General features: G+C 40.8%; 1 protein-coding gene across 9 annotated transcripts in view; it reads right to left on the bottom strand.

The window, feature by feature from the left end:
- MAP4 (microtubule associated protein 4) overlaps positions 1-14512 on the bottom strand; it is a 164015-nt gene that overhangs the window by 105697 nt on the left and 43806 nt on the right. For all 9 annotated transcript variants that reach the window (XM_074901019.1, XM_074901024.1, XM_074901027.1 and 6 more), the window contains one exon: positions 5159-5415. In XM_074901019.1, coding sequence (XP_074757120.1) covers positions 5159-5396 — 238 coding nt within the window. In that variant the 5' untranslated portion in view covers positions 5397-5415. The remainder of the gene's footprint in view (positions 1-5158; positions 5416-14512) is intronic.

The raw sequence follows: 14512 nt of genomic DNA, 5'->3' as shown, positions 1-14512 counted from the left end.
GGTGGACACGCTGTGGACAAGAGTCATTGTGCACGTTTTATCATCCCATCACACATCTGTGTACGTAGAATTGGTTGAATGCAACTTTGTCATTAGACAAAAAAAAACATGGGTGGGAAGAAAAACGCTGATAAACAGAGTGCCATATAGTCAAAACTAGCTGGTAACTCTTCAATAATTAGCTTAAGCTGTTTCAATTCATAGGTTTAAATATTCTGGCTCAAAATGGCTTCTTAACAGCAATCAAGCTCATCATCTCCCAAAGTCATTAAAAAAAAAAAAAAAAAAAAAGGCTTAGAGTTTTGCTTGCCCTTTGGCATTCCAATATGGCATAAACACTTGGTTTAGATTCTCAAGCCTCTCTCTCTAACCTCGAGAATTAAAAAGAACTTGAATTTAAACAGAAGCCAAGGCTCACTTGAGTTTGTGTTTCAGGGCTGCCAGAGCTTTCAGAAGCACACACGCACTGTCAGATGGCACCAACAGAAGCACAGCTGCCCGCAGGTCTGGCAGCCAAGAGCAAGAGGAGGAGACCAGCCACACCAATTTCCGCTAAGATCCCTTTCCCCCACCCCACCCTCACACCTCTCCTTCTGAAATAGGAAGCTGAGGCTTGAAGGTTTAATCACTTTGTCTGATCACTGCTTGCCTGCCATGGGATTGAACCCAGGAGGGCTAGATATTAGAGAACCCCAAGGGAAGTTCAGTGATTGAGCACAAATATTATCCGAGTGATGCTAAACCAGCTCAAAGCAACTAAGCTAGAAAAACCTTAGCTTTGCTTTGTAAACACCTAGATTTAATTTCACCACTTTAGTTCATAAAGTATGGAAAAACTTTCAAGGGCGCTTTGGCTTATCAAGACAATACTTAAGGCACTCCTTCCTCCTTAGGAAAATAGAGGTATGTTGTATAGTTAAGCAGCTACACCCAAGATCCAGGCAGCTTTACAATACAATCTGCACTTTAAACAAAAAGCACAAAACCACCCCTTCCCATTGAAATATGTGGCCAGCAGACCACCAGTATGAGGCCCTAGGGCTGAAATGACCCTGCTGTTTCTGCAGCTAGGCCCTGAGATGCTGGGAGAGCAGCTGAGATCTGGGGCAGGGAATAAAAACACACACAGCTTAACAGTGCACCTTTGGTATCACCTGGTATCACTCTGAACTATTTTTATTGTTTATTTTGCAAGTGTCTGATAGATCCGAGAGGGCACTCAGATCATGCTTGATACTTGGTTTTGTACAAAAAGACACTATCAGTATTTATACTAACCAGAAGTGTTAACATGTTGGGGCAGGAATGGGGATGGACAGACTTGGAGAGGGAGAAGGTGTTTAATGTATCATATGAGATAAGAATGCAAGTATCTTAACATCATTTACTGACTTTTTCTTTTTTTTTTTTTTTTTAAAACTTTGGAGTATATAGAACATTCTCCATCTTCAGTTTCATATGCGACAAAGTGTTTAAAACTTGTTTTGCAAAAGCAAAGCCTGCTGCCTTCCACAAGAAAGGCGCTTACTCCTAGTGCAGAGAGGAGGGTAAAAAGAAAGGAAACGTGGTGGTTTGGCCTGTGTTTGAGGCTCTGTGATTTATTTCCATTCCAGGGAGGATGGCCTGCTCTGCTGTGCAGCAGTGTCTGTCCAGCAGCATCACGCAGCGCCAGCAGAGCCATCTCGTGGTGACACATGTGCTTGAAAACAAGCCCCAGAGCCACTGCCCAGAGCAAATTAAAAGAACTTTGTCACCTCATACTCAGGATTTGTTACCCTATTAAAAAAAAAAAAACTGTACACAGAGTTAAGACTCATCACCAAGTTTGCGAACAGAGTGCAGGAATGCAAAAATATTCATTTACTGTGCACAAGGCCACAAGCAGTTATGCGACAGACCTAACTTTATATACACAATTCCTCAACGATAACACAACCAAACATTTCAGAAACAACGTTGAACCAAAACATCTCACAGGAGCACTGCTGCCTGCTGCAAGCTATTAAAGCACAGTATTTTCCTTACAGTGGGAACTTGCTCCCACCTGAACATCCCCTTCCTTCACACCTTGGGATGTGTATCCTTTGCTTCACATGAGTGCTCTAATAAAAAAACTGCTGCTACAGCCTCCATGACTTTAACTGGAAGCTCCACAGTATTCTCAAAACTCCTTGGAGCCCATAAAGAAAGCAAGCTGCAAACAGCACAGCACAAACCCAAAGTGATCCATCCCTCAGCATTATGTAAAGCCCACAATGTCATAAGAGTATTACCCCAGAATTTGCCAAATTATGATATCCAGCCAGGTGCTAGAAAGAATAAACCCCTTTCTTCTTAAGCTATGCCTTTCCAAGGATATTTTAACTGTTATTAGAGCTTTATTTGTAAATTTGTAGGTGACCATACAACTGCTCATCACATCTCCCTCCTTCATCTCTCTGTACTCACGTGGTTCACCCAGTTCCATGATGGGGGCCCATCTGATCATTAACCTTGTCTATCTGGCTCCTGGGTTTACAGAAAAAAGTGAAAGAAAAACCTTGAGCAGAGATGGAATAGCTAGAGCCTGACGGGACATATGATTAAACCTCTTCTGACTGGGGAAAGGCAATCTCAGTAGCAGAGACCGTGCTGTCTGAACACATTTGTGCCTTTTAACATAAATAAATTAACAAGTGGGGGCTGAAAAGCCTGATCCATGAAAGCTACTTTTCTCCCTCAGGAAAACAAAGCTATTTGCAGTCGTACTTGGAGCCAGGGACGCAGAAGTCTCACTGCCTTTCACACAGCGGTCCCCCTTCCCCAAAAACTTCACATTACACTCGAGGCACTGCACTTCAACATCACTTAACACCCCTGTTTAGGACCTTGTAATAGCTCACCCAGGCTCATTTATTCTATAGCCTCAACCAAAACAAGTACATTAAGCTTGACTATATTTTTTTAAACATTGAATAAATCTCATGGAAGAAATAGGTATACTTATCACTTCAGGGAAAAACAGATTAGACAAACGAAGACATAACAGGATCAAATCCTAAAACTGGCCTGTAGTCAGTTGACACAGTTTTAAACTGCAGAGTTTAACAGTCCTCTGCCTCCTTGTACAAGGTAGGAAAGCTGAAAAGCATTAACCACCGAAGGCAAGCAAGCTCTCCAACTTCTTCAGTTAGGGTCTTGTTTTCATCTTGCCAAAGATTTAGATAATGCTCGTAACTTTTCTCCAGCTATCCCAAAAAAGGGAAAAACAAATCTCTAAGCCACGAACAAGACATGGCATCCTCCCCCTGGCCTTGTAGGAGGGAAACAAGGTCTGCTCAAGCAGACAAACAACTGGTTGGGCAGCCAGGGAAGCACTGGGGAGGGGAGGGGGAGTTAGAAAAGCCAGGAGACACAGACATAGAGTCTGGCCCAGAGGTAACCTGTGTCAGCACTCCAGTATCTCTGCCTCAGTTCTGCACACAGGGCAGTTCAACGAGTTTTAATTACTGAGCAAACCCAAAAAGCCTCATTATACCTGCTTCAAGAATCTGAAATTATTTGAAATAGTGAGTTATGATGGCAATGTTCAAGCAATAAACGTCCGGAAGTACACAAGGAACTTGTATTTTAAAACAATAGTATATCATGGTTTTAACACTGAGAAATTCTGGTGCTGGGATGTCTTAGAATATGTAACTTCTAGAACAAAGCATGCTTTTAAAACTTCCTTAAACCACATGCTAAAATGTTAACAAGTCTGCATGTTTCTCTGTTACTCCTACTTCTGCAATACTAAAATATAGAACACTTACAATTAGAAGTATTATAATTGAATACAATAATGCACATCTGAATTGACCAAAACTCAAAGTTTCATAATCTCTTTTCCCACTTCCATCCTTTCTACTTGTTACCATTTAATGAACCACATTAGTATGGAAAATTCAAAACTACATTTTCTGTATTACAAGACACCTGATAAACTCCTATACAATGCAGATAAGTGCCTTAAACAGACCAGAAATCTCCACTGGATATTTTCCCTTTCTGTAGTCCTGGAGGTCTTGTTTATTCTGGTGGGTGATCATTATTAGTTCTGCTTTCATCAGCACTGATGAGCATCAGGGTTAGGGAAAAACAAAACAAAAAAAATTTTAAAAACCCAAAACCAACCAACCAAACACACCCACAAAAAACAAAACACCCCCCACTTTCTTATGAAAGAAGTCACTAGTTTACCTGTCCAGGAGCAAATTTTTTTTTTTTTTTTTTTTTTTTTTTTTGTTTTACATAGCATAGGTCAAGGCCAAAAAATAATCTAGGCACTGTGTGTCACGCACTGTGTGACCAGCCCCACTTGGCAGGGGGGGAACACCACACAGGCAAAGATACAAAGAATTTAAATTGCTTACTGAGAAAGAAAACTAAAGGATTATCCCCAAATCTCACTGTTTTCCTTTTTACTCAGCTAGGGAAGGAAATGTCCTTCCTTAATGTTTAAATCTTTCCTTTTTCTAAGTAGTTTCTGATAAAGCTATTAACCCTAACAGATACCAACTGGGTTAATAAATGTTTGTACCCAGCAAAGACAGCACCATATTTTACTATATATGCACATAACCAGGACGTACATGCAGCAAGAAATCAAAATAAGTAGACCCTTGGATCAGTGAAGAAACAAAGCTTTAGCTATTAAACATCTGAGTCTGAAGTTCACAAACAATGTGGACCTTACAAAGATGCCCATCTGCACACCCCACTAGCAACAGCAAGTCATCAATCTTTACCCCTTGGATTTGCCATTACCCAGAGTGATTGTATCTTGTACAGTTCTAATATTTTAAGACAGAAAGCACTGTATGTGTAAGCATAGCAGTCACCCAATTTGGACAGTGCTTTCTCTGAGAAGCCCAAGGCAGCCCACAAGACATTAACACAAATAACAGCATCTTCTGTGGACTAGTATCGATAGCTTATTTTACAGGCCAAAGAACTGAAGAGAAGGTAGAGTAGAAAAACAAGAAACAGGATTTGATCTCAAACTTTGCTTTTCAAATAAATTGCTCAGCAACGCAGAAAGTCCTGTTTGAGCAGGCCTAGCAATATTACACTAAGAAAAAGTGTTCTCGGATGCTTAAGTGATGCAGCTTTTTGGTCTTGTGCTTTAGACACTTACGTTCCACCTGAATACCGTCTGCATGGGATTTGCTTTTTGGTTCCTGGCTCCCAGCTTTTGCATCATCATCATCCAGCAGAGGAACATAGTCTGTTTTATCTACTGTTTCTCCAACCACATCATCAAATTTCTCTGCTTCCAGAGTGGCAATGAAGTCCCTTTTCACTTCTTCCTCAATCTCGGGAGGTGGCTCTGTGAGAGCATCTGCAAGACTGAGGTTGTGATCCAAGTCAGCCATGCTTTAGCACCTTTGCAACCTGAAAAGCAATGTGGGGAAGAAGAAAAAGAAAATAACAATTTAATAAGAGGCCTTTTAAGTTTACTCAGAGTCTGATGTTGACAACTGCACGCCTCCTGTGCCATAACACAGTAAGAAACATTTGCTTTAGCCCTCGGTAATTCCCAGACATTTACAAAACCCCCACAGCAGTACAGAAGCAAACAGCTAGATCATCTAAATCAGGTTTTACTGCAGGAACATTACATTGCATGTGATGTTTTATCAGAACCTTAAAGAAAAAAAAAAAAAAAACCCAAAAAACAACAAACCACCACCACACCAATACCTGGCCAGCATAAACACAATCTTATACTGATTTCTGCCTTGCCCCAGATCTGCAAGTTAATTACATATCTGCAGGAGCAGAAAGACAAATGATGCGAGTGAATTTAGTTCTGGGGTTGGACTCCACCCAGGCTCCCCTATGGAGATTAGGGTTTTACATAATCTCTGATGTATGTTTCAGTGATGCTTTTGATCCCTTTGATAGGGTCCTGTAACATGGTTATGTCCTCAGCAAACCTTGCTAATACCAACAAACCCACTCTAGCCCTGGGATTTGTGGTGGAAGGCGAAGTTTTAATAATGCTTACATGAAAAAAATATAGTAAGGTACACATTATATATAAAGCTATAAATTGGAAACAAAGTAGAAAGAATCACCATGTATCTTTTCCTCCCTGATTTGTCTCTCAGCATTCAATTTAACCTCCTGGCACTAAACAGAAAATGTACCTGAACTCATTCATCTGGTTTGCAGCTAAAGCTTTCAGGCTGGCATAACAAATACACCCATAAACTATATTTTTTTTTCCCACATTTCATCCTTTTGAAGTTGTTATTATTAGGACCAACAGCCAACCAATACTGACATGAATTTATAGAAAGCTGTCTGAGGGAGCAAAACCCACCACTTCTGATTGACAAAAGGTGCATTTCTGAGACTTTCTTTCAGAGCAGTGTTAGTCAGTGTTCCATGTGCCCAACGCTATGAAAACAGCAAAGATATCAAAAGCTCCAGTCATACGTTTTAGCCATCTGCAGAAATTGTCTGGTACAAACTGTAAAAACCAAAAACCCATAAAGAGCCATTAGTATCTAAACTGGCACACTTATAACTCCTACGGTAGCTCAGCTTCCTTTAATTTTGGTCTACGTTTGGAAGCACAAAGCAATTTGATGCTGATGTCTATTACACTTGCTATTAGATGCACAATCTGTGTGGAGACTCTCCCTCTTAATGAAAGATTTACTCTTAGGAGCCCAGCAAGCCAGTGCAGCAGTGCCTGGTTGAGAATTAGTAGAGAACAAGGTCACGGAAGCAACAATTTCAGAGTTCCAACAACAACTTCATCCAAATAAAAGGATACAAAAGAGCTTAGGTAAAGTGAGTCATCCTTTCACAGCCAACCCTCACTGTATTAGACAAGAACTACCGAGCTACATCAGGAGAAAATGAGAAATGGAGCCGAAGACACAGAACTGCGTACGTAAAGAGGCAGGGACACTCCGAAGAAAACACAATGGGCATTTGTACATGTTGGTTAATGAAGGGCTGACCCGAGTGGCCACTGCGCAGCAGTCCAGGGTCACTGACTTACACGGCAATGGCAGAACACAGATCCTCTTGTTCCAAAAAACAAAGGCTCCTACTCCTTGAACTACAGGAAATTCTTCGTCAGCAGTATACGGCTACGGACACATACCTACAGGCTCAAGCCTCTATAAGGCAATATTTCACATTCTTTATAAACAATGGTACCACAATGTTATTGTTGTTTATGTAAGTGCATGCAAGTATATTATGGAAACTAATGCAGTTAAATCTATTCTTTTTCTCTTTAACAATAAAAGGTCAGACTTCAAGCCAGATCAGACTTCAAGCAGCAATGGCAGTTTTTGTCAGTTGAGATAAAGGCCCTGAAGAATTATCCCTTAATGGAAATCTCAAGGTGAAAGGTTTGGAGCTCTTAACCCTCTGTGCAGGGTCACAGCTGAATGAATTAAAAAACCCCATCTTTATACTTAAGTGAAAGAGTCTTGTTAAAAAAAAAGCTTCTTTCAGAGTTCTTGACTATTTTCAAGACACGCGATGCATCGCGCAAATCTCCACACAACACATTACCCTTTACTGAGTCTCATCCAGGGAAGTAAGTAACTTCTAGAAGTTTTATCTTTGTGTTGGCCTGTCTCTTCCAAGGAAGAAATAGGGCTCTTAAATAGCCATCTCTTCAACAATGCCCTCCCTTGCTTTCAGCTTGAAAGGGAGATGATGGTTTTTAGGTCAGTCAATCCCCAAAACAAAAATTTGGAGCCATGAACGTTTCCTCCTCATATTCTGAAAATTTCATTAGTGTAAGAAAGAAAGATTATATTTAAAATTTTCAACAAACTGCTTCATGATGCTACTAGGAAACACAAGAATCAAAACTACAGTCACAAAATAGCTACAGAGCATCCAATAACCTGGGGAATAAGCAAGCAAAGGCTGAAGTGAACACACCGGACACAAAAAAAAAAAAAAAAAAAAAAAATCTGACTCCTGTTCTTCACAGCAGGCATTCCAGGTTGGGCTGACTCAGACTTTGCAGATGTCACAAGTCCTTCACGTTCCCAGTATCCTCTTTGGTTCTGCACGAACGCCAGCACAGCAAGGTTCACCCATCACAAACCTGAAGCTTTATGTAAATAGCATTTAGGAAAACCTCCCTTTTTAACCTCACTCCATATGCTTGTTAGCAGTAGATTACAGTCCATAAACTGAACTATCACCTCACAATTTTTACATGTTCACTTCAGATTGAACATTCTGGCTATTTTAGTTTCAGGAACAAGAGTGGCCTTTTAGGAACATTTCCTCTTGCCAGCTTAATTTAGGGTCTGTCCAAATAGCAAGGCATTGCTATCCTCCCGTTCTGAAGAAAACTTACCTGACTACTTCACAGAGAGGCCCTATAACATTTCACATCCCCTCCTCTGCATGATCCAAACCCAGTAACCATCTGCAACCAACACCAGACTGCACTGAAACATTTATGGCCATAATCACTGTAGTCAGAGCAAGCTTATAAGCAGTATTTAGATGGCCCAGAAATCATTTAGACCTTGTCCCACTGAGATACTCAGTCCTCCAGCCCTAAACAACTGCGCTCCAATTAACGGAGCAAACGCCTCCGGAGTGCTGGTGGCAGCAGGAGCTGCCATGAGAGCAGAGATAGGGAGGCAGTCAGGAATTCTTAAACTCAAATCAAGGTTAATCCCACCCTGATCATCCGCCAAGATATGAATATTCCACCACAAGCAACTGATGGATTCACGTCATGGTTTTTTTGGTCCATGTTAATGTGGTGGCACTTTATGAAATAGCTGCCATAAAATAGCATTGACAACGTCTCTAATTCAGACCTACATAGGAACTAGGACACTAAAGCAATCTAGTTTCTGGGGAAAAATAATAATGAGGTTGTGCAGACCTATCAGCAGGACATTTCCTTGTTTATATTTAACTTCACAGGGAATGCAGAAACTATGTTTAAAAAAAAAATAAATCAACATAACTAATAAAAGCCCTTTTGCATTTTTGTAGCAAACAGAACTGGTATCTCAGACATGTAAAAGTGCCTGGCAAATAACCTCCTGTCCTGGCTATGGGGAGCCTTCAACAGCCCAGGCAGGGGCAAAGCACAGCCAGAACACCACTAGAACTGGACTAGAAGCAATTGCTCCACTTTCCAGCTCTGGTGTTAGAGCAGCCTAGCTACACTAATCCCCAGACTTCCAGGTTGAACTAGTGCTTATAGAGTTAATGAAGCCAAAAGGAAAAATAAGTATACGGCACAGATTCTGCCCAAGGGCAGAAGGCAAATCCTGAAGCATATTCATGTGTTGACCAGCTTAGTGAGACAGATGCTTCCTATACGATTTTCATTCATATGGAACAAAGTTATCTACGTACAGGAAGCACTCAAGAATCTTCATCAAGACATACCTGAATACAGCAGGCATTACATAGCCATGCAAATCATGCAGTGACACAGCACAGGGAATATGAATTCTGACATTAACTTTTAAGATGAAAGGGCAAAACTGAGGAACAACTAAGGTTTCAGAAGGCAGCTGATTAAAAAAGTATTAAATAATTCTTCAGCTGCAAGACAGCTGCCAAGGTCCTCGCTTGTTAAAACAGCAGAGGGAATAACAGCAGCAATGGTGTAACACCAACCTGCGTGACTCAAGATTTCTATCTCTGGAAGGGCCTCAGAGGACAGCCAAACCCTCCCTGAAGAATGCCAAGTTGAATAAGTATTTTGCTCCAAGGAGAGGTGTGGAAAGGAGCAGACCACAGCATTATCAGTCCTTCAGCGACAGCTGTACTACAGACAAGGAAAAGAGTTTTCCTGTAGGTAGATATTCCTCGATCCTTTCCAGGAGATCTTCAAAATTATTCCACAGCAAATAAAGCCTATTTCCTTAATTCACACTTCTTTAAAAGAAAAAAAAAGAAAGTTTAGACCTTTTCATGTTCCAGCAACAGCTGATCTGTTATACCAAGTATTTGCCCCATCTGTTCCTTTTTATGCTCAGAATCTTTGTGTACCCAGCGAGTAACCTGTTCATTTGGGTAAATAAAAATCCATCTTCCTGTTAGCTAATCTGAAAGATATGGAAGAGTTATTTTAATCTCTTACCCATATCACAGACCCCCTTATCCTGGCATCTTGTTACAAAGAGCTCCTACTATTTACCCGATTCAATTAGTCTCTCCCTTTCAAAATGAGCTCCTTTCTGGGTGTTCCCACCACCTTATTTGATGTTTGACCACATCCATAAGGTTGAAGTTTGCTAACGCACACAGAACCGATGCTCTGCAAACCACTTTCCAGAGTCACAGGCTCACAACATCCTAGAGATCCCGAAGAAGTTAAGACTGGCACTTCCTCGCAAAAGTTTTACTTTTAAGTGACCTAGTGGAATAACTTTCAAGAAACATCATCTCATCCAGCCACTCCCTGAAAGTAGAAGCAATACAAACAACAAAAGCCACTGCCTCCAGCTTCCCATCTAGGGAAGAGTGGAATTTATTTCCTGAACTTTGTATTTCCATTTTGTAGCTTCCTTAACTGCACTGTTGTGTAGATGCCTCTGGGCATGCACAGTCTTTGAATTTCAAGTTATGATCGGTCTGACCCAGATTTTGTGCATCTCGTCAGAAGATGGAGAAAGGGAAAAGCAGACAAGTGGAAGCAGGGGATGCTGCCCCACAAAACAACCCCAAACATGAAACCCTGTAAACTGTTTAAACAGAATCATACTTGGCACGAGACGCTGCCTTACTTCCCTCAGATTTTTGGCAGAGGGAGTAGGTGATTCTTCCCAGATTTTTTACCACCCTTCACCAGTGAGGCAACGCAGAGCACTCGCTGCTCGCCAGCCCGCAGTGACACAGCACTTGGACTGCTCCAGGGAGTCCCACACAGCTACTGGTCTCTTGAGGTGGATGGATGCACATCTCTGTCCTCTCCCAGGTGAGCTGTACTTGGCCTCTGTCCTTCCACCTAATTTTGATAGTGGCTGCATCTCTACTAGTATTAACTATATATCCTCCTCTACCAAAATCAAGTTCAAGCAACCTTTATGCCAAAGAGGTACGAGAAATCTATTCACAAACATCTAAAAGAATACAAAGCAATATTCCCTCACTTTGTTTAAAGGAGACACTCTGATATCCATGCTTCTCATAAATGGGTGTATTATTGCATCAGATCCACTTGCTCCTTTAAAATTAGCTCCTAACTACACACAGAACAAAATCCCTGACTAGAAGAAACAGGGACAGCTCAGTCATAATTCCAATTTCTCCTGTCTAAGTCAGCTTGCTTTTCTTAGATGAGGCTCTCATGAGCACTTAGCAGCGGCTGTTGAGGCATAAGAAAACAAGATAGCAGGGAGCAGATATATGCTAAGTCATCTTCCTTCACTGCACCCTGAAGCGAGTCTTCCATGAAAAGGATGTCTGCATCTATCTTTCAAAAGGAGAAGACACATCGATGAAATGCAGTTGCTGGCATTTCTTACATTCCATGGCTGAGCACAACAAATCTAAGACCTAATTTAAGTTTTTATAACTTTTTTGTTTTTTTGGCACAGTCTGAACCAGTGAGATTTTTTTTTTTTTAAATTTTTTTTATTTTATTTTATTTTTTTTTAAGTTAAACATAGTAAGATCTCTGCTTTATTTTTGTGGTTGTTCTGAGTCGCAAGAAATCACTCAAATTACTATAAGCATCTTCTCAGACGTAGCGAGATGCAGGTCAAGGGATCATTAATAAAATCTTCCCAACACTTACAAATTCACGCTCAACTCACTTGCTAGAAAAAAAAACAAACCAATGCAACACCTCAAAATGGGTCTCCTGAATTATAGGCTACACTGAGGAATTAGTTCCCCCAAAATGCAGTGATGTAGTTCCAATCTTGCTAGTAGAGGGAAGGTCATCCAGTCCAAATACTCAAGACCTGCTAGACAAGTCTAAGTACCTGATACCACAAACATCATCACACCACTAGTTCAGTAGAAGACTACAGATATTTCCATAGCAAAAAATCAGACACCAATTTTAAACTTTGAGCAGTTGTTTAACCCAGAGTGCAGTCAGCAGCTTTCTCACAACTCCTACGAGCTGAAGCAAACAGCAGAGAGCAGTTTCCAGCTCCAGGCTGCCACACCACTTGTGCTGCCAACCTCTGTGTCACACTAAGGTTCAGCTTACATAAAGGCATAACATAAAGTGTATTATTACTAATTTCAAATACATGTTTGGACTTTCAGCAATATCAGGATTTCAGTAAGAGTCATGTCATACAAAAGCACATTCTCCTTCGGACAATACATTAATATAGCAAGAGTTTCCAACTATTATTTATACAGCTTAAGTCATGTTTGTTTATTTATACAGTTTAAGTAATGTTAAGTAATGTCCTATTTTATGAAGGACAAAAGGAGTGTCCAGAACAGAGAAGGTAGATTTGGGGTATTTGTTGGTTTTGCACTGGGATTGCTACAACAAAGAACTCAGAGTTGTTTCCCTTCTCAGCACAAATTCTCCAACAGACTTCTGGCTAATTTTAAGTATACAGAATACATTAAATAAGTCCCAGAACTTCCAAGTTCCTATAGATAACAAGTCAAAAAGTGCACAACTAAAGGAAAGGGGGAAAAGTTCCTATTATTCCCTCCATGGAGAAACACAACATAGGCACTTCCACTTAGGATGACCAAGTTGCAGTACATGCTCCATCATGCAGGCAGAGCTTGGGAACTGGTGATGGATGTGAGGGTACTGCAGAGGATTGGAGACGGGGCAAGGTGTCCCTAAAAACTCTGGGCTTTTATACAGACGTCAGTGTCACTCAATGACATACTAATAACCATAAAATAGCTCCAAAGGCTTGGTGCCAAACTCAGATCACTTCCACAATCAGTTTATGGCCACACACAAGATAATAAACGTGGTGGTTTAACTTCTCACTTTAGATACATTTAACGAAGTTGTGATTCATCTTGTCAACAGAATTTCAAAGCCAAAGCAGAGCTTCAGCCACTATTGCTTCCTCATAATGCAGCTTGCTCGGAGTCATTTCCCCTTCTATGTCTGATATCTCACTTCTTCCACTTGTCAGGTCACTAATAACCTTTCCCTCAGCTTTTGAATCAGGCCGCTAGTCTCACTTGAGCTTCTTTTCCTAGAGCAAAAAGCCTACACAACAAAGCATGTTAAATGAGCTCCAAGTGACACTACCACAAAGAAACAATCCCAGAGATTTTCAAGCCATCTGTAGCCTGTTCAGTCGTGGGTAACTAAACTTGCACATTAGGCACACAAGGAGCCAAGACAGATCCAAGCACAATGAATGCTCCAAGCACTGCTGGTCTTTTACCTGGGAGAGGAGAGTTGGAGTAAATCAGTGAGCTGGCAAGAATATGAGCAGACACGCTGGATTCACATACAGTCTTGGGTAGAACACATGCATATATATACTTTGGATCAGGAAAAAAAGCCTAAGTCAAGAAATGAAACAAGCCTAAGAAAGCAGAAGGGGACAGACAGAAGAGGAAGGTGAACACAAGAGCCACAAGATGACTGAGCAGAAGCTTGACTGTGGTACACTTGTCACTCAACTTCCACCTTGTGATACAGCTCTAAGATTGAAAGCTGCATATTGATCTACATGTGGACACAAGGGAAACCAACCCAGTTATCTTTAAGGTGGGCCTATACGTTTTTCCAGGCAGTGGCCACAAAGACAAACTAGGATGCAGTTAGTCTCAGCTGGGACCTGTAGTAGAGACTCAATTGAGGCAATTGAAGTGACTCTGCAGAAGATGCTCAGGATGGCCACAGGCAGGGGGCTGTGACCACGGCCTGCATGCCAACTGTGCTTCCTTAATGCTATTAGTCATTCACTTTCACGGGCATGTTAATATTTTGAATAAAAGAGCAACTGTCAGAGCACAATGGAAACTGCCACAGCAAGGCCAACAGACTACAACAGGGTAGGTCGTTTGAACAAAAACAAGCTCTAGCTGGCAAAGGCCTTTTTTTTAAATGCTATACCTTCAACTTTTATAAATTGTAACTTCAGAATTGCAAAACTGATGGCCCTAAAAAGTGCAATTATTTCAATCTTACAATGCCTTGTAAGTGTCTATATAATTCCAGGGTTTATTCAGTATTTCCAAAGAGTATCCATCAATTTGCAGGGTTTCATTACTTATGATACAAGCCACTTCTCCACTGGTTTTAAAATTAACTTTTTGCTGTTAATTGATACTGCAAATATACCTACTTTGCAGAGCCAGACTGTTTACAAGTCTTTAATGAACATTTCGGCTCCATAAGTTTGAAACACTTTCATCAACTAGACTTCCCTTAAGAAAGTAATAATAAAGCTAAAGAGGCATGTTTTCATCATATTCAATTATTCAGATGGTGTGTGAATTAGTAAGGCAACAGACAGTCTCCCAGTATTTGTGCCTCTTCAGTAACCTTAAAAAGATTCTCAGTTTTCTGAAG

The sequence above is a fragment of the Athene noctua genome, chromosome 2, assembly GCF_965140245.1.
Source record: "Athene noctua chromosome 2, bAthNoc1.hap1.1, whole genome shotgun sequence".
NCBI lineage: Eukaryota > Metazoa > Chordata > Aves > Strigiformes > Strigidae > Athene > Athene noctua.
The sequence above is the reverse complement of the archived record's forward strand: the minus strand, read 5'-3'. Positions and strand labels throughout refer to the sequence as shown.